The sequence below is a fragment of the Salmo salar genome, chromosome 13 (genome assembly GCF_965601325.2).
Source record: "Salmo salar chromosome 13, fSalSal1, whole genome shotgun sequence".
Taxonomy (NCBI): domain Eukaryota; kingdom Metazoa; phylum Chordata; class Actinopteri; order Salmoniformes; family Salmonidae; genus Salmo; species Salmo salar.
Window position 1 is genome coordinate 47,333,399 of NC_138303.1, and position 24,811 is coordinate 47,358,209.

The window sequence follows — 24,811 nt, forward strand, 5'->3', positions numbered from 1 at the left end:
CGTTTATCGTTGAAGGAATGAGCGTTACACCGAGGCCTGTACTTTGGACCTGTTGGTCCCAGACCCTCCAGAAATGTCCGGCAACTTGCAGGTTCCTTGGTGGAAGAGTGGAGTAACATCTCACAGCAAGAACTGGCAAATCTGGTGCAGTCCATGAGAAGGAGATGCACTGCAGTACTTAATGCAGCTGGTGGCCACACCAGATACTGACTGTTACTTTTGATTTTGACCCCCCCTTTGTTCAGGGACACATTATTCCATTTCTATTAGTCACGTCTGTGGAACTTGTTCAGTTTATGTCTCAGTTGTTGAATCTTGTTAAGTTCATACAAATATTTACACGTAAAGTTTGCTGAAAATAAACGCAGTTGACAGTGAGAGGACGTTTCTTTTTTTGCTGAGCTAACACGGTGACTATTACATTACTAAGCCATACTTGCTTGGTAACGGCAGTCACCAATACCACAACCCTGACAATTCAAATTGCATGTGACCTGTACAACACCCCTTCACAATGTGAAACAATGTTTGTGTTTTCTGCATACTGTAGATCTTTGTAACGCAATCCAGCCCAAGCTCAAAGTAGGATGAGGACACCACCTATGCTTATTTCTCACCAAGGTTCTATTACGAATGGAATTGCCTTACATCATGGTTCGCACTGATTTCAAACTCTGATTGGCACGATTCTAGTGTCGCTAAAAACAGTATAAGCTTACAGTGCCTTCGGAAAGTATTCAGACGCCTTGACTTTTCACTTTTTAGGTTAAAGCCTTAAATTATAATCCCTCAGCAATCTACACACAATAACCCATAATGACAAAGAGAAAACCCATTTTTAGAAGTGTTTGCAAAAAACCCCCAACATATTTACATAAGTTCTCTGACCATTTTCTGTGAGACTCGAAATTGAGCTCAGGTGCATCCTGTTCCCATTGCTCGTCCTTGAGCTGTTTCTACAACTTGATTGGAGTCCACCTGTGGTAATTTCAATTGATCGGACATTATTTTGGAAAGGCACAAACCTGTCTATATAAGGTCCCACAGTTGACAGTGCATATCAGAGCAAAAACCAAGCCATGAAGGAATTGTCCGTAGAGCTCCGAGACAGGATTGTGAGAAACAAGATTCTCTGGTCTGATGAAACCAAGATTGAACTCTTTGGCCTGAATGCCAAGTGTCACATCTGGAGGAATCCTGGCACCATCCCTACAATGAAGCATTGTGGTGGCAGCATCATGCAGTGGGGATGATTTTCAGCGACAAGAAGACTAGTCAGGATCGAGGAAAAGATGAACGGAGCAAAGTACAGAGAGATCCTTGATGAAAACCTGCTTCAGAGCGCTCAGGATCTCAGACTGGGGCAAAGGTTCACCTTCCAACAGGACAACGAACCTAAGCACACAGCCAAGACAACGCAGGAGTGGCTTCAGGACAAGTCTCTGAATGTCCTTGAGTGGCCCAGCCAGAGCCAGGAGTTTAATGCGATCGAACATCTCTGGAGAGACCTGAAAATAGCTGTGCAGGAACACTACCCATCCAACCTGACAGAGCATGAGAGGATCTGCAGAGAAGAATGGGAGAAACTCCACAAATACATGTGTGCCAAGCTTGTAGCGTCATACCCAAGAAGACTCGAGGCTGTAATCGCTGCCAAAGGTGCTTCAACAAAGTATAAATACCTATGTAAATGTGATATTTCAGTTTAATTTTTATAAATTAGCAACAAAAAAAAACTATTTTTGCTTTGTCATTATGGGGTATTGTGTGTAGATTAATTATGATTTTTTTTCTTTTAATACATTTTAGAATAAGGCTGTAACCTAAAAATGTGGAAAAAGTCAAGGGGTCTGAACACTTTCTGAAGGCATATATTCCTTATTTATGCATACGGGGATTTTGTCTATGTCCCAAAGGGCACACAATTTCCTTTATGATGCAATACTTCTGAACACAGCACTATGGGACCTAGTGAAAAGTAGTGCACTACAAAGGGAATAGGGTTCCATTTTGGGACGTAGCCTTTGTCTTCCCATGGGGAAGAAGAGTCAACACCTTGGATTATGAGGTGCTATGGAGGAGATTGTTAGCTAATTCTAAGGGGTGTAACGGTGAACCTATGGTTCGGGTATGTATTGTGGTTTTGGGGTCACGGTTCGGTTTTGGTACAGCGGAAAAATTTAATGTCAACAGTTATTGTAGTTAACTTATGTTTATTTAAGAAAATACAAAGTGTTGATAATCCTAATTCCATATGGTTATGAGTCATAATGCCTGATGAGAGCACAATCAAGAATACCAACACTTTGAATATTTTTACATGAAAAAACAAACAATTACTCAACACTAAAATAAATTGCAATATGCATGTGAAATGAATATGTAAACATGGCTATGACATTGTATTGGCCTGTGCTATAATGTTTGCTACCAAAGAAAAATATGCACATTTGTGTGACTCTCAAAGGGCTGATTCTTTAGCACCGTACTTCTACTTTCCCACTCTGGGGTAATGAGATGTCACTGTTAAGTAGCACTGTAGCCCTGGAGGTCCATCCATCTGTAGTAAGCGCAACACACGGTGCATTGGCCAATTCATTGGCAACTTCGATTTTGCTTGATTATATAGAGCGGGTAGTACCAGTTTGCTGAAATGGGTACGAGAGGGCGAAGTTTGTATCGTGGCTCGCGCACTTTCACGAGGTGCTGAAACCCCCTATTCTTCTCAACCACTGAGAATGGGCGCATATCCACGGCTATAAACATACCTATCGCTCTTGTAATTTCTTTGGCCCGGTCAGAATCAGCTGCAAAGGGCTGCTTAAATGTATGGGGAAGGTGTATTGTGTGGTGGTTGTTTTGCGTTTCTGTCGTGGTAGGAATACTGGGGTGATGTCGGCGTAAATGTGACATGTTTGAGGTCTCTCTGTCCATCGCCGTAGTAATCTACTGGGAAGCCAAAATGTTCCCAAACGGAAGAATTAAACGATGATGGATAATTCTCCTGGTTCATCTACCTCACCACTCGCCATCGTACAGAACAAGTTTCCGGCTGCACCTCACAAAAGGACAGCTTGAAGTGCGACAATTAAGATTTTAATTCCAACGTGCTCATAGGCTCTAGTTGTTTTAACGGAATAGCCTGAAATGTTTTCTCAGATCAGATTTACTCAAGAAGCATACAATGCAGCGAAGGCATAGCCTATAGGCCTAGTGTTTAATTTTTTGATGTATTAATTCATGTTCACAGTGTGGACCTAACCGAGGTCCCTGTACCGAATGGTTTGGTATGAAAAAAAGTACCTTTAAACCCCTACAAATTATGTAATAGATGAAGAGACAAGAAAGATGTCTCAGTCTCTCCGAACATACTCACCAAATTGCAAATGGGGTGAGTCTTCCCAAACTTTATCTCACAGAGCTCAGCTAAGGCCTGTAGAAAACAAAACCCGTTGTAAGTGAACGTTCAATAAACACCCATCCAAAACACCCACCCAACATTGACCATTGACTGTTAAATGACCATATTCAAATGTGATCTTCAATTAAGTTTCCGTCCCCTGGTGTAAAAAAAAACAAAAAAAACACCCGATGTCATCTTATGACAGGTGTGACCTGGTGTGTGTAAAAATGTCCAATTATGTTGTTACCCAGCCTTGAGTTTGAGTACTGGGAGCCATAGAAATATAATTACTAGCCCCTCAGACCACGGCAATTTGAATGGAACACACGTGCACACTCAATATGGCAACCGGTCCACCAATAACAGAACCATTGACTTCAATGGGAAAATTCCCATTCTTGAATATATATTTCTATGGTGGGAGCCTAAAAGGTTCGCTCAGGGTTTACTGGCTTGTCACGCTAGCAGAGGTTCAGCCACGCCGGGAACATAATCCATTTGGCACATCTCAACCCCCCCCCCCCCAATCAGTTAAATAGACAGGCTCTCTCACAGGCTGCACTACTTCTCCGCTGCCACCTTACCATGAGGGGGAATTTAAAGTTGTCACTGTCGAAGGAACATTCTTTCACAGCCAGAGCCAGCCCTTGAAGGACTGGAACAAAGATCTGAAAGACCCATAAGAGCAGGTGAGCAAATGAGGATTGCACAACAGTAAAGATAGCTGAAAATCAACATGGTGAAATGTACAGGATAACTTGGTATAATAGGGGGAGAAAATCTTCTGCATTTCACATGGTTTTTCTCAAATGTTTGATTGAATTCTCAATTACCAAATGTTTTCTAATTGACCTTTAAATGATCAGTCTTACCTTCTACTAGCTTGGACAACATCACACTAATAAAAGCATAGTCTGTGTGTGTCATTCGGTCTGTCGGTTGAGCCCACCTGTCTGAAGACCTCCTCCTGGTGGGTCATGCGGGCCAGCTCCTGGATAAAGCCACACGGCAGGTTTCGGCACAGCATGTAGGGCACCAGCAGGGACTGCTGCAGGGGGCTCCTGAGTGGAGGGGCAAGGGGAGGAGGAACGCTTTTACTCAGAAACACAACATACCTGAACCCTGTCACCTGGCCAAATACTATTTTGAGAGCAAATTAGGAGCGTATTTTGAATAAGAATATTGGCATTGTATTTTTGTTTTCTACCATTTAACAATTGGCAGAACAGGCATTCTAACAAAAGTCTATTTTATACTGTACGTATGTTTGCGCCAAGTTACTAAAAGCGTCGAGTTACTATACCGAAAAGAAAGAAAAAAATTCAAGAGCAGCTTTTTCCATCTTCATAACACCGTAAAAATCTGAAACTTTGTAAGAAACTAATCCATGCTTTCGTCACTTCAAGATTAAACCACTGCAATGCTCTACTCTCCAGCTAGCACTAAATAAACTACCGCTAGTGCTAACTACATCTGCTAGAATCTTGACTAGAACCCCAAAATGATCATCTAAATATCATATTACTACTCCAGGGCTAGCCACTCTACACTGGCTTGATGTTACGGCTGATTAAGGTTTTACTGCTAACCTACAAAGCATTACATTGACAAGCTCTTACCCATCTCTCCGATTTGGTCCTGCCGTACATACCAACATGTATGCTGCAGACAAGACGCAGGCCTCATTATCCCTAGAATTTCTAAGCAAACAGCTGGAGGCTGGGCTTTCTCCTACAGATCGCCATTTTTGTGGAATGGTCTACCTATCCATGTGAGAGACGCAGACTCGGTCTTAACCAATAAGTCTTTACCAATGATTGAACAGTCTGGCCAAAAGGTGCTAATATGAACGGCAAGGCATTGGAGTGACAAACCACCCTTGCAGTCTTTGCCTGGCCGACTCCTCCGCTCTCCACTGGGATTCTCTGCCTCTGACCCCATTACGGGGGCTGAGTTACTGGTTTGCTAGTGCTCTCCCATGCCGTCCCTAGAAGGAGTGCATCACGTCTTGCCAGGCTTTTTTCACTATACTCAATGTCAGTGACTACCCACTCAAGTTATCTTCCTGTTCGGTCTCGCGTCCCTCGGGCTCGTGTGGTGGGGGAGATCGAGGGCTGTACGCTGCCTTATCTCAGGGTAGTAAGTTTGTCTGTTGATATCCCACTGGTGGTGGGAGGCTGTGCTTTGGCAAAGTGGGTGGGGTTATATTCTGCCTGGTTTGTCCTGTCCAGGGGAATTGTCAGAGTGGACCACGGTGTCCCCCCACCCCCGTCTCAGTCCCCAGTATCTATGCTGCAAAAGTTTACACAATATATACAAAAGTACGTGGACACCCCTTCAAATTAGTGGATTCGGCTATTTCAGCCACACCCGTTGCTGACTTGAATGAAATTGAGCAACAACGTGTAGAGCTTAAAAATAGTCTGTCCTTGTTTGCAACACTCACTACGGTGTTCCAAACTGCTCCTGGAAGTAACATCAGCACAAATGTTCGCTGGGACATTCATGAAATGGGTTTCTTTGGCCGAGCAGCCGACAGAAAGATAAGATCACCATGCGCAATGCCAAGCGTCGGCTGGAGTGGTGTAAAGCTCGCTGCCATTGGACTCTGGAGCAGTAAAACGCATTCTCTGGAGTGATGAATCACGCATCACCATCTGGCAGTCCGACGAGCGAATCTGGGTTTGGCGGATGCCAGGAGAACGCTACCTGCCCCAATACATAGTGCAAACTGTAAAGTTTGGTGGAGGAGGAATAATGGTCTGGGGGCTGTATTTCATGGTTCGGGCTAGGCCCCTTAGTTCCAGTGAAGGGAAATTTTAACGCTACAGCATACAATGACATTCTAGACGATTCTGTGCTTACAATTTTGCGGCAACAGTTTAGAGAAGGCCCTTTCCTGTTTCAGCATGACAATGCCCCTGTGCACAAACAAGGTTCATATAGAAATGTTTGTCAAGATCGGTGTGGAAGAACTTGACTGGCCTGCACAGAGCCCTGACCTCAACCCCATCAAACACCTTTGGGATGAATTGAAATGCCGACTGCGAGCCAGGCCTAATCGCCCAACATCAGTGCCCGACCTCACTAATGCTCGTGGCTGAATGGAAGCAAGTCCCCATAGCAATGTTCCAACATGTAGTGGAAAGCCTTCCCAGAAGAATGGAGGCTGTTATAGCAGCAAAGGGAGGTCCAAATCAATGCACATGATTTTGGAATGAGATGTTCAACGAGCAGGTGACCACATACTTTTGGTCTTGTAGTGTATGTGCCGAGGGGCTACGGTCAATCAGTCATATCTGATGTATTTCTTCCATGTGATCTTAAGGTTGCTACCTCGATTTCTCCAATCTTTCGCTCTTCCTTCCCGGAGGACCTGAGCCCTAGGACCATACCTCAGAACTACTTGGCCACTCCTGACTGTCTTCATCCCCAGTCCACCTGGTTGGGCTGCTGATCCAGTTTCTGCTGTTCTGCCTGCGGCTATGGAACCCTGACCTGTTCACCAGATGTGCTACATTATTGTGCTGCTGACCCAGTTTCTGCTGTTCTGACTGCAGCTATGGAACCCTGACCTGCTTCTGCCTCTCACTATACTATGAAACAAAGATAAATTATATAAAGGATGATAGTAAAAAGCATTGGAGCACCTTCAATGAGATTTTGGGCAAAAAGGCAAACTCAGCTCCAACATTCATTGAATCAGATGGCTCATTCGTTACAAAACCCACTGACATTGCTAACTACTTTAATGATTTTTTAATTGGCATGATTAGCAAACTTGGGCATGACATGCCAGCAACAAATGCAGACACTACACAATACCAGTCAAAAGTTTGGACACAGCTACTCATTCAAGGGTTTTTCTTTATTTGTATTATTTTCTACACTGTAAAATAGTGAAGACATCAAAACTATGAAATAACAAATAAGTAATCATGTAGTAATCCCAAAAAGTGTTAAATCAAAATATATTTTTGATTATTCAAAGTAGCCACCCTTTGTCTTGACAGCTTTGCACACACTTGGAATTCTCTCAACCAGCTTCACCTGGAATGCTTTTCCAACAGTCTTGAAGGAGTTCCCACATATGCGGAGCACTTGTTTTCTGCTTTTCCTTCACTCTGCGGTCCAACTTACCCCAAACCATCTCAATTGGGTTGAGGTCGGCGGATTGTACAGGCCAGGTCATCTGATGCAGCACTCTGTCACTCCCCTTCTTGGTCAAATAGCCCTTACACAGCCTGGAGGGGTGTTGGGTCATTGTCCTGTTGAAAAACAAATGATAGTGGGACTAAACGCAAACCAGACGGGATGGCGAATTGCTGCAGAATGCTGTTCTATGCCTGAATTTTAAATAAATCAGTGTCACCAGCAAAGCACCCCCACACAATTACATCTTCTCCTCCTCCATGCTTCACGGTGGGAACGACACATTCGGAGATCATCCGTTCACTTACTCTGCGTCTTACAAAGACACGGCGGTGGTAAGCAAAAAGCTCAAATGTTGCATCATCAGACCAAAGGACATATTTCCACCAGTCTAATGTCCATTGCTTGTGTTTCTTCTTCTTATTGGTGTCCTTTGGTAGCGGTTTCTTTGTAGCAACTCGACCATGAAGGCCTGATTCATGCAGTCTCCTCTGAACAGTGCATGTTGAGATGTGTCTGTTACTTGCACTCTGTGAAGCATTTATTTGGGCTGCAATCTGAGGCTGGTAACTCGAATGAACTTATCCTCTGCAGCAGAGGTAACTCTGGGTCTTCCTTTCCTGTGGCGGTCCTCATGAGAGCCAGTTTCATCATAGCACTTGATGGTTTTTGCGACTGCACTTTAAGAAACTTTCAAAGTTCTTGACATTTTCCAGATTGACTGACCTTCATGTCTTAAAATAATGATGGACTGTCGTTTCTCTTTGCTTATGTCAGCTGTTCTTGCCATAATATGGACTTGGTCTTTTACCAAATAGGGCTATATTCTGTATACCACCCCTACCTTGTCACAACACAACTAATTGGCTCTGTGACGTAGAAGTCCGTCACTCCCCGCGGGCAGCATTTGGTATTTTAACGCACGCACACATTCATCACTCCTCCCTGCTCCATTATCAGATAAGTTAACAATGTGGGTCGACACACAAGTTAACTTCTCTATCTTAGTACATACATTTCACACTTACGTCAGTAACCGATTAGGGTATAAAGAAATAAGCAGACAATGTTAATATTTAATATAAGCAATATTTATTATACTTAGATGTTATGGATGAGCGCGTTGTTTGTCCTGTTCCTCTCTCTCTCCATCTCTGTAGATTCCGGGTATGCTGGATAAGGACCCGAGCTAAGGGAATTGGGCTTACTTTGTAGTGCCTGTCCGGAATGGCTCATTAATGTAAATGGGCATATTGGTTGACACTGTCAGTAGTGATGTAATTTTGTAAATGTTATATTGTGATGTTGTTTCATAAACGTGTTGCAATGTATATATTTTGGTATGTTTAGATAAATGGAAACTGTAGGTTGAATAGGTAATTGCTTCATTAATTAGTGTTAATTGTTCTGAGTGGAGGGGCTACCCCTACAAAAGGAGCCTCTCTTTCAGTTCATGGAGAGGCATTTTGGATTGAGCTGTGGGTGGGGCAGCTTTGTTTTTAAGCTGTCCCATAAGGTATACGTTTGATGGCAGTACTGTTGTTTTTGTTCCGGAATCACTATGTAAATAAACACCTTTGCACAGAAGAACTTTTGCGGCTCCGCCATCTTTTTATTTTTTATAGAGGTTAGGTTTTCCAGTTTAGCCTTCTGGCCTACTCTACGTGACAGGCTCAAACACATTAAGGAAAGAAATTCAAGGCACACCAGTTAACTGAAATTCATTCCAGGTGACTCATGAAGCTGGTTGAGAGAATGCTCAGAGTGTGCAAAGCTGTCATCAAGTCAAAGGGTGGCTACTTTGAAGAATCTCAAATATAAAATACATTTTGATTTGTTTAAAAAACTTTGTTACTACATGATTCCATATGTGTTATTTCATAGTTTTGATGTCTTTACTATTATTCTACAATGTAGAAAATAGTAAAAATAAACCCCTTGAATGAGTAAGTGTGTCCAAACTTCTGACTGGTACTGTATATCTGACCAAATTATTAAAGACATTGTACATTTGAATTACTTCAAATGAGTTTAGAAGACGTAAAAAAAATATTGTTGTCTATCAACTATGACAAGCCACCGGTGTCTGACAACTTGGATGGAAAATTACTGAGCATAATAATAGACCACTTTTTTTTAGAAAAAGACCAAGTCCATATTATGGCAAGAACAGCTGACATAAGCAAAGAGAAACGACAGTCCATCATTATTTTAAGACATGAAGGTCAGTCAATCTGGAAAATGTCAAGAACTTTGAATAATAGACCACTAATTGCCCCTCCTATTTTGCCATATCTTCAATTTAAGTCTTCTAGAAAGTGTGTGCCCTCAGGCCTGGAGGGAGGCTAAAGTCATTCCGCTAACTAAGAATAGTAAAGCGCACTTTACTGGCTCAAAAAGCCGACCAATCAGCCTTTTACCAACCGTTATTAAACTTTTGGAAAACATTTTGTTCGACCAGATTCAATGCTATTTTACAGTCAACAAACTGACAAGACTTTCAGCATGCTTATAGGGAAGGGCATTCAACAAGCACAGCACTTACACAAATGACTGATGATTGGCTGAGAGAAATTAATGCTAAAAAGATTGTCGGGGCTGATTTGTTAAGACTTCAGTGTGGTTTTTGACATTATCGGTCATTGTCTGCTGCTGTAAAAACATATGTGTTATGGCTTTACACCCCCTGCTATATTGTGGATACAGAGTTAGCTGTATACCAAAACAAAGAGGGTACTCTTCAATGGAAGCCTCTCCAACATAATCCAAGTAGAATCAGTAATTCACCAGGGAAGCTGTCTTGGCCCATTACTTCTTTCAATCTTTACTAACGACATGCCACTGGCTTTGAGTAAAGCCAGTGTGTCTATGCATGCGGTTGACACCACACATCAGCTACTAAAATAACTTGAACTAGTTTGAGAATGGGTGGCAAGGAATAAGTTAGCCCTAAATATTTAAAAAACTAAAAGCATTGTACATATTGATACAACAGTAGCTAAGATGGGGATAAGTCTGTCCATAATAAGGTGCTCATCTGCCTTCTTAACAACACTATCAACAAGGCTGGTCCTACAGGCCCTAGTTTTGTCGCACCTGGACTACTGTTGAGACGTGTGGTCAGGTGCCAAAAAGAGGGATTTAGGAAAATTACAACTGGCTCAGAACAGGGCAGCACAGCTGGCCCCTAAATATACATGGGGAGCTAACATTAATGATATGCATGTAAATCTCTCATGGCTCAAAGTGGAGGAGAGATTGACTTCGACTTCATCACTACTTGTTTTTGTAAGAAATGTTGACATGCTGAATGCACCGAGGTGTTTGTTTAAACTACTGGCACACAGCTCGGACACCCATGCATACCCCACAACACATGTCACCAGAGGTCTCTTCACAGTCCCCAAGTCCAGAACAGACTACAGGAGGCACACAGTACTACATAGAACCATGACTACATGGAACTCTATTCCACATCAAGAAACTGATGCAGCAGTAAAATTAGATTTAAAAAAAAACACAGATAAAATACACCTCATGGAACAGCGGGTACTGTGAAGAGACACATAGGTACAGACAAATCACATACGCACACAGGAGCTAGCACACAAACTCTACACACACCTACAGTGTAATTTGATGGTATTCTACATTTTGTATTGTAGATATGAAGTGGTATGATGTTTTATCTGTAATTATGTGTTGGATCCCTAATAGATACAAATACTCTGAATGCTCGGCTATGAAAAGCCAACTGACATTTCCTCCTAAGGTGCAGACCTGTTGCACCCTCTACAACCACTGTGATAATCATTTCACCCTGCTGATCACCTATGAATGTTTCAACATCTTGAAGAACAATCTTCACTGACACAACCAGAAGAAGACTGGCCACTCCTCAGACCCTGACTGCGTTAAGTTTCTTCCTAGGTTTGCGCCTTTCTAGGGAGTTTTTCCTAGCCACCATGCTTCTACATCTGCATTGCTTGCTTTGGTGTTTTAGGCTGGGTTTCTGTATAAGCACTTTGTGACATCTGCTGATGTAAAAATAGCTTTATAAATAAATTGTACTGATTGACTGCATCGAGTTACTAAACTGAGGCTACACACGCTTGCAGCTATGCAAGCTGGCCATTTTGCGTAGCTAATTTTCTTTCTTGCAATGCGTATTGCGTAGGATATTACTTAGGCTTTACTCAGACACACAACATACCTGGAACGAGTCTCCTGGCCAATACTATTTGGAGGAACAAACTTATTTTTGACCAAATCCTTGCATCATATACTTGTATTCTGCCTTTTAACAAGTGGTAGCATGCATGCTAACTAACTTGCTCAGAGAATGGTGAGAGAAAACTCGAGTGTGGGAGCAAAGGTGTAAAAGGCATGGCAAAATAATGTGGATATGTGAACCCAATGATAAATAAATGAGTTGCTATGGTGTTAGAACAGTAGCTCCTGCTAGGGGCGCTGAAGTGGCAGACGAACAAAACATGTCTTTTCCATAGTTTAATTTCCAGGCGAAAGCAACATCCAGGCCATCTGGCATTACAATTTTCAATTGACAAGTTAATTGCTGTTTTCTTCCATGTGTCTACGAGTAGATATTTGGGCTTTAAAAAAAATATCTATTTGAAATAAATGGGTCCTCTGAAACTAACATGCAACAGACCTAGACAGCTAGACACTCCTATTCAATGGCAGGGGTAACACTGATGAACAGAATAATAGAAATGACTGTTATGACCACAGTATTGGAAGAGGTCACATGTGACAGGAAGGTGTCAGACTGACCTGGGCTGCGTGAGGGCGCCCTGAAGGACAAGAGTGGCGTGGGAAATGCACTGTGAGCGTATGTTGCTGAGGAGCTGGCTGACCCTGGGGTGGCTGCAAATCTGAGAAGACAAGAGGAGAGAGAAGCACAAGTTCAGTTTGTTTTGACACCATCAGGGCTGCTCATGTCAAGGTGACCCTGTCTCCACATTCTTCTGCAGAATCATAATTTGGTCACAGAGGACTGGCGCTTTCATCGTGAGCGGTATTGTGGTTAGGGCTGTTACGGTGACCGCATTACCACCACACAGGTCACAAGTCATGACCGCAGTCAAATTCCATCTGACCGTGTCGTCATGTAACTAGTGTTAGGTTTTTATTTTTCAGAGTAAATAACTCACGCACACTAGAGAAGCTTAACCAAGTTTAATTCTTTTAACATTTCTCACCATCCCAGTTATATACATCCCACTTTAGGACACTCCTTCTCGCTCCAATCCTTACATCTTATGGTCAACAGAAAGAAGGTAACCAGATACTAAACCCGGATTACTCCCTTTTGGGGAACTGACCTCAACCCCTCCTTCCCCCAGTCCACAGATGTCCATCTATCTCAACCGTTGCTCTACTCCCTACCACCCAACACATTCCAAAGCTATCCGTCTTCCCACAGAGGACCATTAACTTCTGACATACAACCCAGTCTCTTTCACTCTACCTATTCAAGTCTATAATTTATTTAATATCTCAATGTCTAGCCGATTCCAACACTAGGCTTTTCCAAAACTGTGGTCTGATGCTGCTGCTGGTCATTAGTAGCCTACCAAACATGCTAACTGCCTGGTATTCAGCACTCTATTGTCTCTCTAATCACTCTGACATCAATGCAAATGTTTTCGAAAATCTAAATCAAACACTTCATAAGAGCCCATGAGCTCATGTTGCACAACATTTCTATAGGCTATGCAACTGTCTATAGAATGAATTAAAAATCAAAACCTATACCCCAACGTTGGTATCACAACTAAAGTTGCATAAATAACTAAATTAAGCATATAGGAGGACTTGTTTCTTTTCTTTAGACCCATCTAAAATAAATCATGGATTTATTGTGATGGTGTAGGCTATATTAAATAAATTTAGACTTTTTAAAATGTAGATGTTCCAAAAGGTCTGCATCAGTGGCTTGTAGGCTGTGCGTGGAAGCCAGGAGATGCTAAATGTGTTTATGTTCATTGAAAAGGTAAATTACCGTGAGACCGGCAGTTATTAGCTTAACAAATCACCGGCTGACAAAATGTCATGACCGCCGCAGCCCTAATTGTGGTCAGGCTCTTTGAACTCAACTGGGTATTACATGATTTGTGTTGCACGAGGGGTTTATGTTCATGTGTTTTGTCCAGCTCTCTTTTAAATAACACACACTTTAATCAGAAAAGAGCGTTCCGATGTGCAAATTTAACTTTGCCTCATCTCAGGACATTTCTGCTACAACCCGAGGTCTTAGGCATAGCACACCACGCATGGCAGAAAAGTAAGTATTGTTTGGGGACACGATCTTAAAATGGTGTTTCCAAATAGTGATGGGGGGGGGGGGGAATCTATAGAAACCCATCGGTATATTATTTTTGGGACGATGTTACTTTGACTCCATGTATTGATTGGTAAAATACACAAAAAAAAATTGTGCTAAGTAGCGTTAGCTAGCACTCGTGGGCTGTACCTGCGACAATTTTTCATCCTATAGCTTGTTCTACATCTTATTTTTAAATTGTGAACCAACATGTTTTCAGTACTTCCATTTCCATGACTGATCAAAACAAATATTCTCATGTGCTCACTTTTCTCTCTGCCGCAGACAAATAGTGAGCAATATGTTTGGAACATCGGGGAAAATTTTTATTTTTTTTAAATTGCAGTATCGAATCGCAATAAATATCGGCACCGAAGTACGGCGATAATATCGTATCGTGAGGTCCCCGGCAATTCCAAAACCCTACTTCCAAATGAGTAGATAGGGGTCAACCCTAAGGTGGGGAGCCACATATATTTGGGGTGTTTCCAGTTTACCTTTGGCGCCTTACTTTCCTCCATGCTTACACTGTCGAAGCGCTCGATGAGGTAGTTGAGCATCTCAGTCTCCATGCACGCCTCGATGGAGAAGCAGTCGTTGCAGGATTGCGAGTCCATTCCCCCTGCAGACACACCCAGACTATACAGAGAGATGGAGGGTAAAACAGAGGGAAACAAAGTCATTACATTTAACAGAACGACAGGAGCAGAACCAAGGCACCATAAGAAACGAGGCGCGTAGACAAATGTGGTAAATAAGCGACCTATCAGGTTCTCCTGAAAGAAATGTCAAACGTTAGCTACAGTACTGCAACATTGTGTTTCAGCATTTTTAATCCACAATTCTTGCATTTGAAATCTAACTAACTTAACTCTTCGATTTGACAAAATTCCTTCAATAATTTCCCTCAATAGCAGTTTGAAGTTTAATGCTGTGTCATGTTTAATAGGGCACGCAACAGAAAACCTTTTGCAACCTTTTGTGTTTCTTTTTGTTCAACTCCATGTAGTTGCTTGCTCCCTCCTGGTTTGTTTCAGTCCATTTTCTTCCATTTGGTGCCTAATGAACACAATACAGGTAATGGATTCTACAGAGATATCCATTGACCACAAGGGTTCACAGGTGTCTACGCTAATGCATTGCTAGTGGTCTGTTTCAGAAGACAGACCGGTGGGTAACCTGTGAGCATCTTCACATCACCACAAACCTCTGGCTATACCGTTAGTCATGTTGTCATCTACAGTTGCAGACATTAAAAGTTAATTAAAAAATAAATCATTTATACAGGTTTGTGACAAACTATCGCTAGGAAACAGCAGGGCGCGTTGCACACGTATGGCAAAAACTGTTCTGCCAATACCGCAGAAATGAACTTTTTAGTGACTGGCAGAATGATTATCCACAATATTCTTGCAAAGGGTGCTTGACAGATTTCTAGCAGAGACTTGAATGCACAGAACGGAGAACTGATTGTCTTGTGACATTGGTTGAGAACTTGCACTTTCAACCGAGCAGATTGTTTATCCAGGCTGCAGCAAGCAGCACTTGCAGCAACAGACACCATCTGAAGACAAGATCAAACCTGTTGTCGTCTTTGATCTGAATATTGCTTGCAGAAAGATTAAACACAGTCTTCGACATGCACGTCCAAGGCTCATTTGCCTGGTCTTGACAGACAGGTCTAAACTTTTGATCCTTTCCACAAATCACAAATTTGATCCGAGAGCTAGAGAAATTGGCCATCTGAGCTACAGTACATGACAGGCCTAATTCACTGGGAAACTACAATCCTGGTCCAAACTCATGCTGATTATTTCCAAGACCTTCAGGATCCTAGTGCTTGAGTACCTGATCAGGCTACAAACTGCAGTGCTAGCCAAGTTAATCTTTTTTTTGTTCACTTAACTGCAATTCAGACAACAAAGCTGAGCACCCTGCCTCAATCTGTACTGAAATAAACTAGTTCTAAGGCTGAGCACCCTGCCTCAATCCGTACTGAAATAAACTAGTTCTAAGGCTGAGCTTCAAATACAGCCGAGGCCCGTAAAATCTGAAAGTGTTTAGAGCCTCTACATTTCTCAACCTGTTCCTGCTGCAGCTGGCCTGCAGTGGTTTAATGCTGGTTATGTCCCAAAGGGCATCCTATTCCCTATATAGTGCACTACATTTGACCAGGGACCTGTGGTTCTGGTCAAAATTAGTGCACTAAGTAGGGAATTGGGTGCCATTTGGGATGCAACCTCAGCGGTTAGTGGCTAGGCTTGTCACACTGCTGAAGCATGCAGTTTAAATATTTTATTTACTTAACTAGACAAGTCAGTTAAGAACAAATTCTTATTTACAATGACGGCCTACCAAAAAGGCAAAAGGCCTCCTGTGGGGACGGGGGCTGGGTTTAAAAATAAAAATAATAAAACCTCTCCAGAAAGGAGAGACAGGTTAAAAAGTCTGGTGATAGGCTTGGCAATGATATGGGCAGCAACCTTAAAGGGTCTAAACCATCTGACCCAGATGTCTTTTGGGGGTCAAGTTTCAGGAGCTCCTTCAGCACCTTGGACTCAGTAACTGCCTGCAGGGAGAAACTTTGTTGGGGGGCAGGGGGAAAAGAGGGAGAAGCATAGGGGATAGCCGCATTAGAAGGGGTGGGAGATGAGGAAATGTTGGACGAGCAAGGAGGCATGGCTGAGTCAAATAGGAATCCTGACTTACAGAACGGCTCCTTAAAGTAACTAACTTTAGCCTTCTGGATAGCCTGAGCGCACTTATTTCTCATTTGCCTGAACTAGAGCCAGTCAGCATGAGTATGTGTGTGCCGAGCCTATCGCCAAATGCAATTCCTGGGGTGGAGTAACTCACCAAGATCATGGTCGAACCAGGGGCTGAACCTGTTTTTAATTCTCATGTTCATTATGGGGACGTGTTAACAATACCACGGACAAAAAGAAGGTCCAAGCGTCTTCGCCATGGGGATCAAGCTGATTCTATACCATTTTACAGAGGCCAGTTCATGAAGGAAGGTTGCTCAACAAAGTTGTTTAGCAAGCGTCTATGACAAATCAGGACAGGTCGTTTCACTGAGCAGCCATTACAAACACAGGCTGTAAAACAGTGATCACTAAGGTCATTACAGAAAACACCAGACTGATACCTGTCAGGATTATTTGTGAGGATAACATTAAGGAGAGTAGCCTTTTCTGGGTGTTTGGAGTCATACCCTGTGGGATTGGTAATAATCTGAGAAAGATTTAGGGAGTCCCATTGCTTTAGGACTCGGTCAGGTGGTTTAATCATGTCCCAGTTTAGGTCACCTAGCAGGACAAATTCAGACTTAATGTAAAGGGCCAGGAGAGAGCTTAGGGCAGGTAGGGTACAGGCCTACCTGCCGGTGAGTCTACTGAACACACAGGCCGTGCAGCGGTGTATACCTGGACCCAAACTGAAACTGCGCAAAATCTTCCTCCTGCTCATCCTCTTCGTCGCTGCTGTCCTGAGACATGTCAGAGAGGGCGAAGAACAGAAAGGAGAGGGGGCTGGCATGGAGAAATGAGGGATAAAATAGGTGGTCAGGGTGGAAAAACATGAAGACTAAGATGGGGATTTGATGGACAGTTTAGACACACAGGTCATATATAAGAGAGGGTGGGGTAGGGTAGAAAGAGGGTAGCACTGAGGAAAGTACGTAGGAAGGAAGTGATATGACTAGCACGCTTTCTCTCGGACTTGAACTGAACCCTGATTGTGATTCACTGTGGAATAAAACACCAGACTACTCCCCTAGTGCTGACCTTATTCCATAAACATCAATACATTTTATATGAAGATACAAGGACACATGGGCTCCTACAGCCACCATAGTCAAAGAGTACCAAAGCTATGTTTCATACAAAAAACATGCAGGACAAGCAATGCATTTGCAAGCAAAATAAAGGGTTTTTCTCCTGGTTTCTCAATGACACTGTTCCAGCTCCAAGTTTCTATTCATCAGAACTGGGCCAATGTCCCAACTCACCAAACACTGAGCATTCTATTTACACATACACACAATTTTTTTATGACAGCGATTGTAAATTGTTCTAATCAGAGAATTAAAGGTTTATGGGTGGAAATTATATGTAAACCTTTACTCTGACTTCTTCCCCAGACACAGATTAAACCTAGCCCTGGACAAAAAAGCAACTCAATGGAGAAACTCCGTAGAAATGTATTTTTAGTCCAGGACTAGGCTTAATCTCTGTCTGGGAAAATGCCCATATTAATTTACGCAGTAGGCCTACACAAGTAGCCCATCATCATGTAGCAATACACAAGCTAGCTAAACGTGTTTTTCTTACACCAGACATAAGAGGTACGTGCACTCAGGTCAAGTGTTATATTAGTACCAGACGAGATTTGGAAGAATGCCCAACGAGACTAGTATCACCCACCAAACAAAGGTTGCGTCCAAAATGGCACCATACAGTATTCGCTATGGGCCCTGGTCAAAAGTAGGGAACTATATGGTAAATAGGGTGCCAATTGGGACACATCCCAAGTGTCTAGTGGCACATTTCAGGAAGTGGCATGCACCACAAGAGAGTACATTTAAATTGTAACTTGGTGGAAAGGGCTTACTTCTCATTTGACAGCATTTGCAACCACCTTTAAATCTACAGAGCAAGCTTTTCAGTTCATACCCCAATCCAATCATGTTAGGGGGGATATATCATGGGCAGCGGAGGCTGGAGGAGGATTAATGTTTTAGTAAGGTAGCTTGTTGCATGTCACTCTGTCACACAGGTGGTTGAGGAGGTACCTAGACGGGATCCGGGCAGCTTGTCGGGCAGCTGCTCTGGGCGAGGTGGGCACCAGAGGGAGGGGCATGGAGCTGGGCGGGCGAGGTCTGGGGGAGGGAAGGAGAACCGACTGGGGGATGGTTGGTAGTCTTGGGGCTGGGGCCTGCAACAGGGACAGGGCGATGGGCGGTGCTGGGAAACATGCAGGGACAGGGCCAGGGACGGAGGACAACCCAGGGAGGCTAGCCAGAGTGGGGGAAGGGGGGGTGAAGAACCCCCAGGGAAAGGTGACAGAATAGGGCCGGTAGCGCTGGGAGACGGGCAGGGGGGCGGAGAGAGAGAGCCTAGAGGGGTTGGCCATGGTAGGGGGACTTGGGGCTACCATTGGATGTGGGGAGGAGGGGGTGGAGGGAGGTAGAGATGGAGAGGTCATCCTGGCTGGGTTCAAAGCCAGTGGGTGTGGACTACACCCGTATAGGCTGTGGACAACATGGCAAAACAAAGGGGTTATATAAAACTTAACGAAGAACGATACCATGACTGTGCCAGTTCAAAAAAAGACAACACTTCCTACTGACCAGAGCCCTATGGGAGCTAGTCAAAAGTAGGGGAGCTCTACAGTGAGGGGAAAAAGTATTTGATCCCCTGCTGATTTTGTACATTTGCCCACTGACAAATAAATGATCAGTCTATAATTTTAATGGTAGGTTTATTTGAACAGTGAGAGACAGAATAAGAACAAACAAATCCAGAAAAACACATGTCAAAAATGTTATAAATTGATTTGCATTTTAATGAGGGAAATAAGTATTTGACCCCCTCTCAAATCAGAAAGATTTCTGGCTCTCAGGTGTCTTTTATACAGGTAACGAGCTGAGATTAGGAGCACACTCTTAAAGGGAGTGCTCCTAATCTCACCTTGTTACCTGTATAAAAAACACCTGTCCACAGAATCAATCAATCAGATTCTAAACTCTCCACCATGGCCAAGACCAAAGAGCTCTCCAAGGATGTCAGGGACAAGATTGTAGACCTACACAAGGCTGGAATGGGCTACAAGACCATGGCCAAGCAGCTTGGTGAGAAGGTGACAACAGTTGGTGCAATTATTCGCAAATGGAAGAAACACAAAAGATCTGTCAATCTCCCTCGGCCTGGGGCTCCATGAAAGATCTCACATCGTGGAGTTGCAAATGATCATGACAACGGTGAGGAATCAGCCCAGAACTACATGGGAGGATCTTGTCAATGATCTCAAGGCAGCTGGGACCATAGTCAACAAGAAAACAATTGGTAAAACACTACGCCGTGAAGGACTGAAATCCTGCAGCGCCCGCAAGGTCCCCCTGCTCAAGAAAGCACATATACATGCCCGTCTGAAGTTTGCCAATGAACATCTGAATGATTCAGAGGACAACTGGGTGAAAGTGTTGTGGTCAGATGAGACCAAAATGGAGCTCTTTGGCATCAACTCAACTCGCCGTGTTTGGAGGAGGAGGAATGCTGCCTATGACCCCAAGAACCATCCCCACCGTCAAACATGGAGGTGGAAACATTATGCTTTGGGGGTGTTTTTCTGCTAAGGGGACAGGACAACTTCACCGCATCAAAGGGACGATGGACGGGGCCATGTACCGTCAAATCTTGGGTGAGAACCTCCTTCCCTCAGCCAGGGCATTGAAAATGGGTCGTGGATGGGTATTCCAGCATGACAATGACCCAAAACATGGCCAAGCAACAAAAGAGTGGCTCAAGAAGAAGCACATTACGGTCCTGGAGTGGCCTAGCCAGTCTCCAGACCTTAATCCCATAGAAAATCTGTGGAGGGAGCTCAAGGTTCGAGTTGCCAAACGTCAGCCTCGAAACCTTAATGACTTGGAGAAGATCTGCAAAGAGGAGTGGGACAAAATCCCTTCTGAGATGTGTGCAAACCTTTTGGCCAACTACAAGAAACGTCTGACCTCTGTGATTGCCAACAAGGGTTTTGCCAACAAGTGCTAAGTCATGTTTTGTAGAGGGGTCAAATACTTATTTCCCTCATTAAAAGGCAAATCATTTTACAACATTTTTGACATGCGTTTTTCTGGATTTTTTTGTTGTTATTCTGTCTCTCACTGTTCAAATAAACCTACCATTAAAATTATAGACTGATCATTTCTTTGTCAGTGGGCAAACGTACAAAATCAGCAGGGGATCAAATACTTTTCCCCCCTCACTGTATAGGGAATAGAATGCCATTTGGGACACAGTCCTACTGTATTTACCCAGGACTGGGGGCTAGTTGTGGGTCATTGGTGCGTACTTGCCTGGACAGAGAGCTGGCCCCAAATGAGCCTGCACAGGTGGCCATGGGACTACCGCCCTGGCTAGAGGGCTGAACCAGCCTCAGGTGGTGGTCGGGAGATTTAGCAGCAGCAATTGGCTGGGACGTGGTAGTCAGGCTGGCGAAGGGGTTGTGGATGTGGGACATGGTGGACATCATGAGAACCTCCATCAGGATCTGGCCAATCAGGTCTTTGAAGTCAGAGTAGACTGGGAGGAGGAAGAGAAATAGCACACACACACACTTCATTTGTGACTTGTCATTGCAGTGCAACGTACAGAAGTATACATGAGAGAAAAAAACTATTCGCATTTCAATTTAACACAAATATTTTCTTCAAATTGCAACAGAAACGTTGGGTTAGAGGAGATACTTTTTTTTATAGCTATTGCATTCAGATGCCAATATCATAAAGCACTAATCTAACTCTCCTGCATCTTTGCCCTACCGTCTTTGGGGCTGTTCTGGTGGAACTCTGTGGCAAGCGAGGGGAGAAAGATGACATCTCTGTCTTGCTCCTTCCAGGAGACACGCAGGATCTTACAGATGAGCTGCAGAGCCTGCTCTTCAGAGACATCTGAGGTTTCAGCGGATTCCTGGCACACAGGCACACCCATGGAGAGTTAGAAGTAATAGCTAGAGCGGACAATGCTGTTCAAGTGACAGGTGGACCTGCGGTCATGTTGAGTGTACCGATAGGCGGTAAAAATCAACATTTACATACCCTTGGGTAAATGCAGGGGGATCAGGGTTCAATGTGTGAAGCGAAGGCCAAGAGGCCGACATGTGAACTTGAAAAAACAAAGTGATGATCAACAGCACCGTTTATTTTTTCCTTCAATTCAAATTAATTTAGAAAAATAAGGCCTGCATTCAGTAAGGTAGTAATAACAAACTACATTACAATTTTTGAAAATCGACAAATAACAGTCAAAGCATTATATTTCTCTATCAACGTTAAGAGATTCAATAAGATTTCATTTTGAAATATAAAGCCGACATTCAATAAGGCAGCACTAAATATTAGACAACTAATTTGGATTAACATCAACCAAGTGACAGTCCATTCATCTTAAATCAAACTATTGGGGTTAGCACAATGGACAGAGCTGTTGTCTGGAAATCACAGTAGGGCAGGGCCTATCCATGTTCACGTTCAGGACCTTGGACAGAGACTTCATTTAAAACATGCTGTTAACTTTTCCATAGATTTTCACATTTTGTTACAGCCTTATTCTACAATGGATTAAATAAAACATGTTCCTCAATCTACACACAATAAACCATAATGACAAAGCAAAAACAGTTTTTTAGAAATGTTTACAAAGATTATTCAGACCCGTCGCTATCAGACTCGACAGAGATCAGGTGCATCCTGTTTCCTTTGATTATCCTTGAGATATATTTCTACAACTTCATTGGAGTACACCTGTGGTAAATTAAATTGATCGGACACGATTGGGAAAGGCACACACCTGTCTATATAAGGTCCCACAGTTGACAGTGCATGTCAGATCAAAAACCAAGCCACGAGGTTGAAGGAATTATCCAGAGAGCTCTGAGAAGAATTTTGTTGAGGAACAGATCTGGGGAAGGGTACCAAAACATTTCCAAGAACACAGTGGCCTTCAACATTCTTAAATAGAATTAGTTTGGAACCACCAAGACTCTTCCTAGAGCTGGCCGCCCGGCCAAACTAAGCAATCGGGGGAGAAAGGTGACTAAGAACACAATGGTCACTGTGACAGAGATCCAGAGTTCCTCTGTGGAGATGGGAGAACTTTCCAGAAGGACAGCCATCTCGGCAGCACTCCACCAAATCAGGCCTTTATGGTAGAGTGGCCAGAAGGAAGCCACTCCTCAGTAAAAAGACAGTCCTATTTGAGTTTGCCAAAAGACACCTAAAGGACTCTCCGACCATGAAAAACAAGAGTCTCTGGTCTGATGAAACCAAGATTGAACTCTTTGGCCTGAATGCCAAGCGTCACATTTGGAGGAAACCTGGCACCCTCCCTACAGTGAAGCATTGTGGTGGCAGCATCATGCTGTGGGGATGTTTTTCAGCAGCAGGGACTGGGAGGGAAAGATGAAGTCAGGATCGAGGGAAAGATGAACAGAGCAAAGTACAGACCGATCCTTGATGAAAACCTGCTCCAGAGCGCTCAGGACCTCAGACTGGGGTGAAGGTTCATCTTCCAACAGGACAACGAACCTAAGTACACAGCCAAGACAACGCAGGAGTGGCTTCCGGACAAGTCTCTGAATGTCCTTGAGTGGCCCAGCCAGACCGCAGACTTGAACGCGATCAAACATCTCTGGATAGAACCTGAAAATAGCTGTGCAGCGACGCTCCCCATCCAACCTGACAGAGCTTGAGGGAATATGCAGAGAAGAATGGGAGAAACTCCACAAATACAGTTGTGTCAAGCTTGTAGCGTCATACCCAAGAAGACTTGATGCTGTAATCGCTGCCAAAGATGCTTCAACAAAGTACTGATTAAAGGGTCTGAATACTTATGTAAATGTGAAATTTCATCCATTTTAGAATAAGGCTGTAACGTAACAAAAGGCAAGAGGTCTGAATACTTTCTGAATGCACTGTATATTTTACCAGTTAAGAGATGAGTTCAGCCATCTTACACAATTGAAAGCATGGAAATATGCCTTTGAATTAATTCATTTGAAGTAAAACTCACTCGATGATTGAGCCTGTTTCTGAAGCAAGTTTGGTGAATTTAGGAAATATTTTTGACAGAAAAACACCACCCTTAAAGAATTCAGAGTGAACGATAGCTCCAAAGAACGCCATGGGTTAGATCTGAGCTCGTTCAGATGAGAAATCAGGCCTGGGCCAAAGCAAGGAAAACTGACTGTAGTGGACTGGCAATTTTTCAGACAATTGAGAAACGCATGTACCATCTCAAAAAAAGAAGCTAAATCAAGCTACTGTTTAAGCTCTCTCGGACTGCTGGTGATCCTCTTCTTACCTGCCTAAGCAAGTTCTGTCTGACTTTGGCATAACTGAGAAGGGGATAAGTGACGGTTTAAAATAATTCTCTCTCTGCCGGCTTTTATTTGAGAGAAACAGTAGCTTTTGACAGTCAAATCGACTGCGCTTCCCTCTACCAGCCTCTCAACGGTGAACATGTCAACTCATAGTAAATTGTATGTAAACTTCCGACTTCAACTGTATACGTTTTAAATTGGCTACCTAGTTAGTCTGTTCTCTATCATATTTTATAGGCTAGGACTACCTGCTTCTGCAATGTCAGACTCTCTCCTTGAGCAACAATCCACTCGTCTCGCACTCACGCAGGTGAGGATGGCAAACAGACTGCTTAAGTATCATTCCGATCCTGGTAGATTTTTATTTGATTAAAAAGAAATGTAAAAAAATGAAATGTGCCTAAATAAATTACATTAGCAGAAATTATTCCCAAAACTTTTCGGATTTCATAATTTTCCAAAAACTTTTCTAGGCTTGGAAAACATTTTATTCCATGATATTTCCAGGATTTTCATGACAGTACGAACCCTGAACATGTGATGTTTATCCCAATACCTTTATTTTACGTTAATTGCGTTCCATTTCTTAAGCGCAGCGTTTCTGCACGGACCCTTAAGCGCAGAACACAACACGGAACACAGCTACAGTCAAGAGGTGTGTCCTTTATGCAGCCCAAGACCGTGTGCCTCTAGCCAAAACCCCAACCCAATAATACCGGAGATTTGTGCACATATCGCGGGCCATTTTAAACTACTCACGAGACGCAATTTTTTGTTTAATAAGAAAACATTGTTTAGCTAGACATGTT

The 24,811-nt window shown here is 43.2% G+C and overlaps 1 protein-coding gene across 6 annotated transcripts in view; it reads right to left on the reverse strand.

The window, feature by feature from the left end:
* The window catches only part of LOC100380420 (ubiquitination factor E4B, UFD2 homolog (S. cerevisiae)), a 93,752-nt gene that overhangs the window by 38,349 nt on the left and 30,592 nt on the right, over positions 1 to 24,811 (reverse strand). For 2 of the 6 annotated variants that reach the window (XM_014135589.2, XM_045692216.2), the window contains 9 exons: positions 21,445 to 21,592; positions 20,980 to 21,205; positions 18,694 to 19,152; positions 17,327 to 17,431; positions 14,399 to 14,540; positions 12,350 to 12,450; positions 4,353 to 4,464; positions 3,988 to 4,071; positions 3,377 to 3,433 (listed from right to left, as the gene is read on the reverse strand). In XM_014135589.2, coding sequence (XP_013991064.1) covers positions 3,377 to 3,433; positions 3,988 to 4,071; positions 4,353 to 4,464; positions 12,350 to 12,450; positions 14,399 to 14,540; positions 17,327 to 17,431; positions 18,694 to 19,152; positions 20,980 to 21,205; positions 21,445 to 21,592 — 1,434 coding nt within the window. The remainder of the gene's footprint in view (positions 1 to 3,376; positions 3,434 to 3,987; positions 4,072 to 4,352; positions 4,465 to 12,349; positions 12,451 to 14,398; positions 14,541 to 17,326; positions 17,432 to 18,693; positions 19,153 to 20,979; positions 21,206 to 21,444; positions 21,593 to 24,811) is intronic. The other 4 variants (XM_014135590.2, XM_014135591.2, XM_014135593.2 and 1 more) reach the window with 4 other exon arrangements.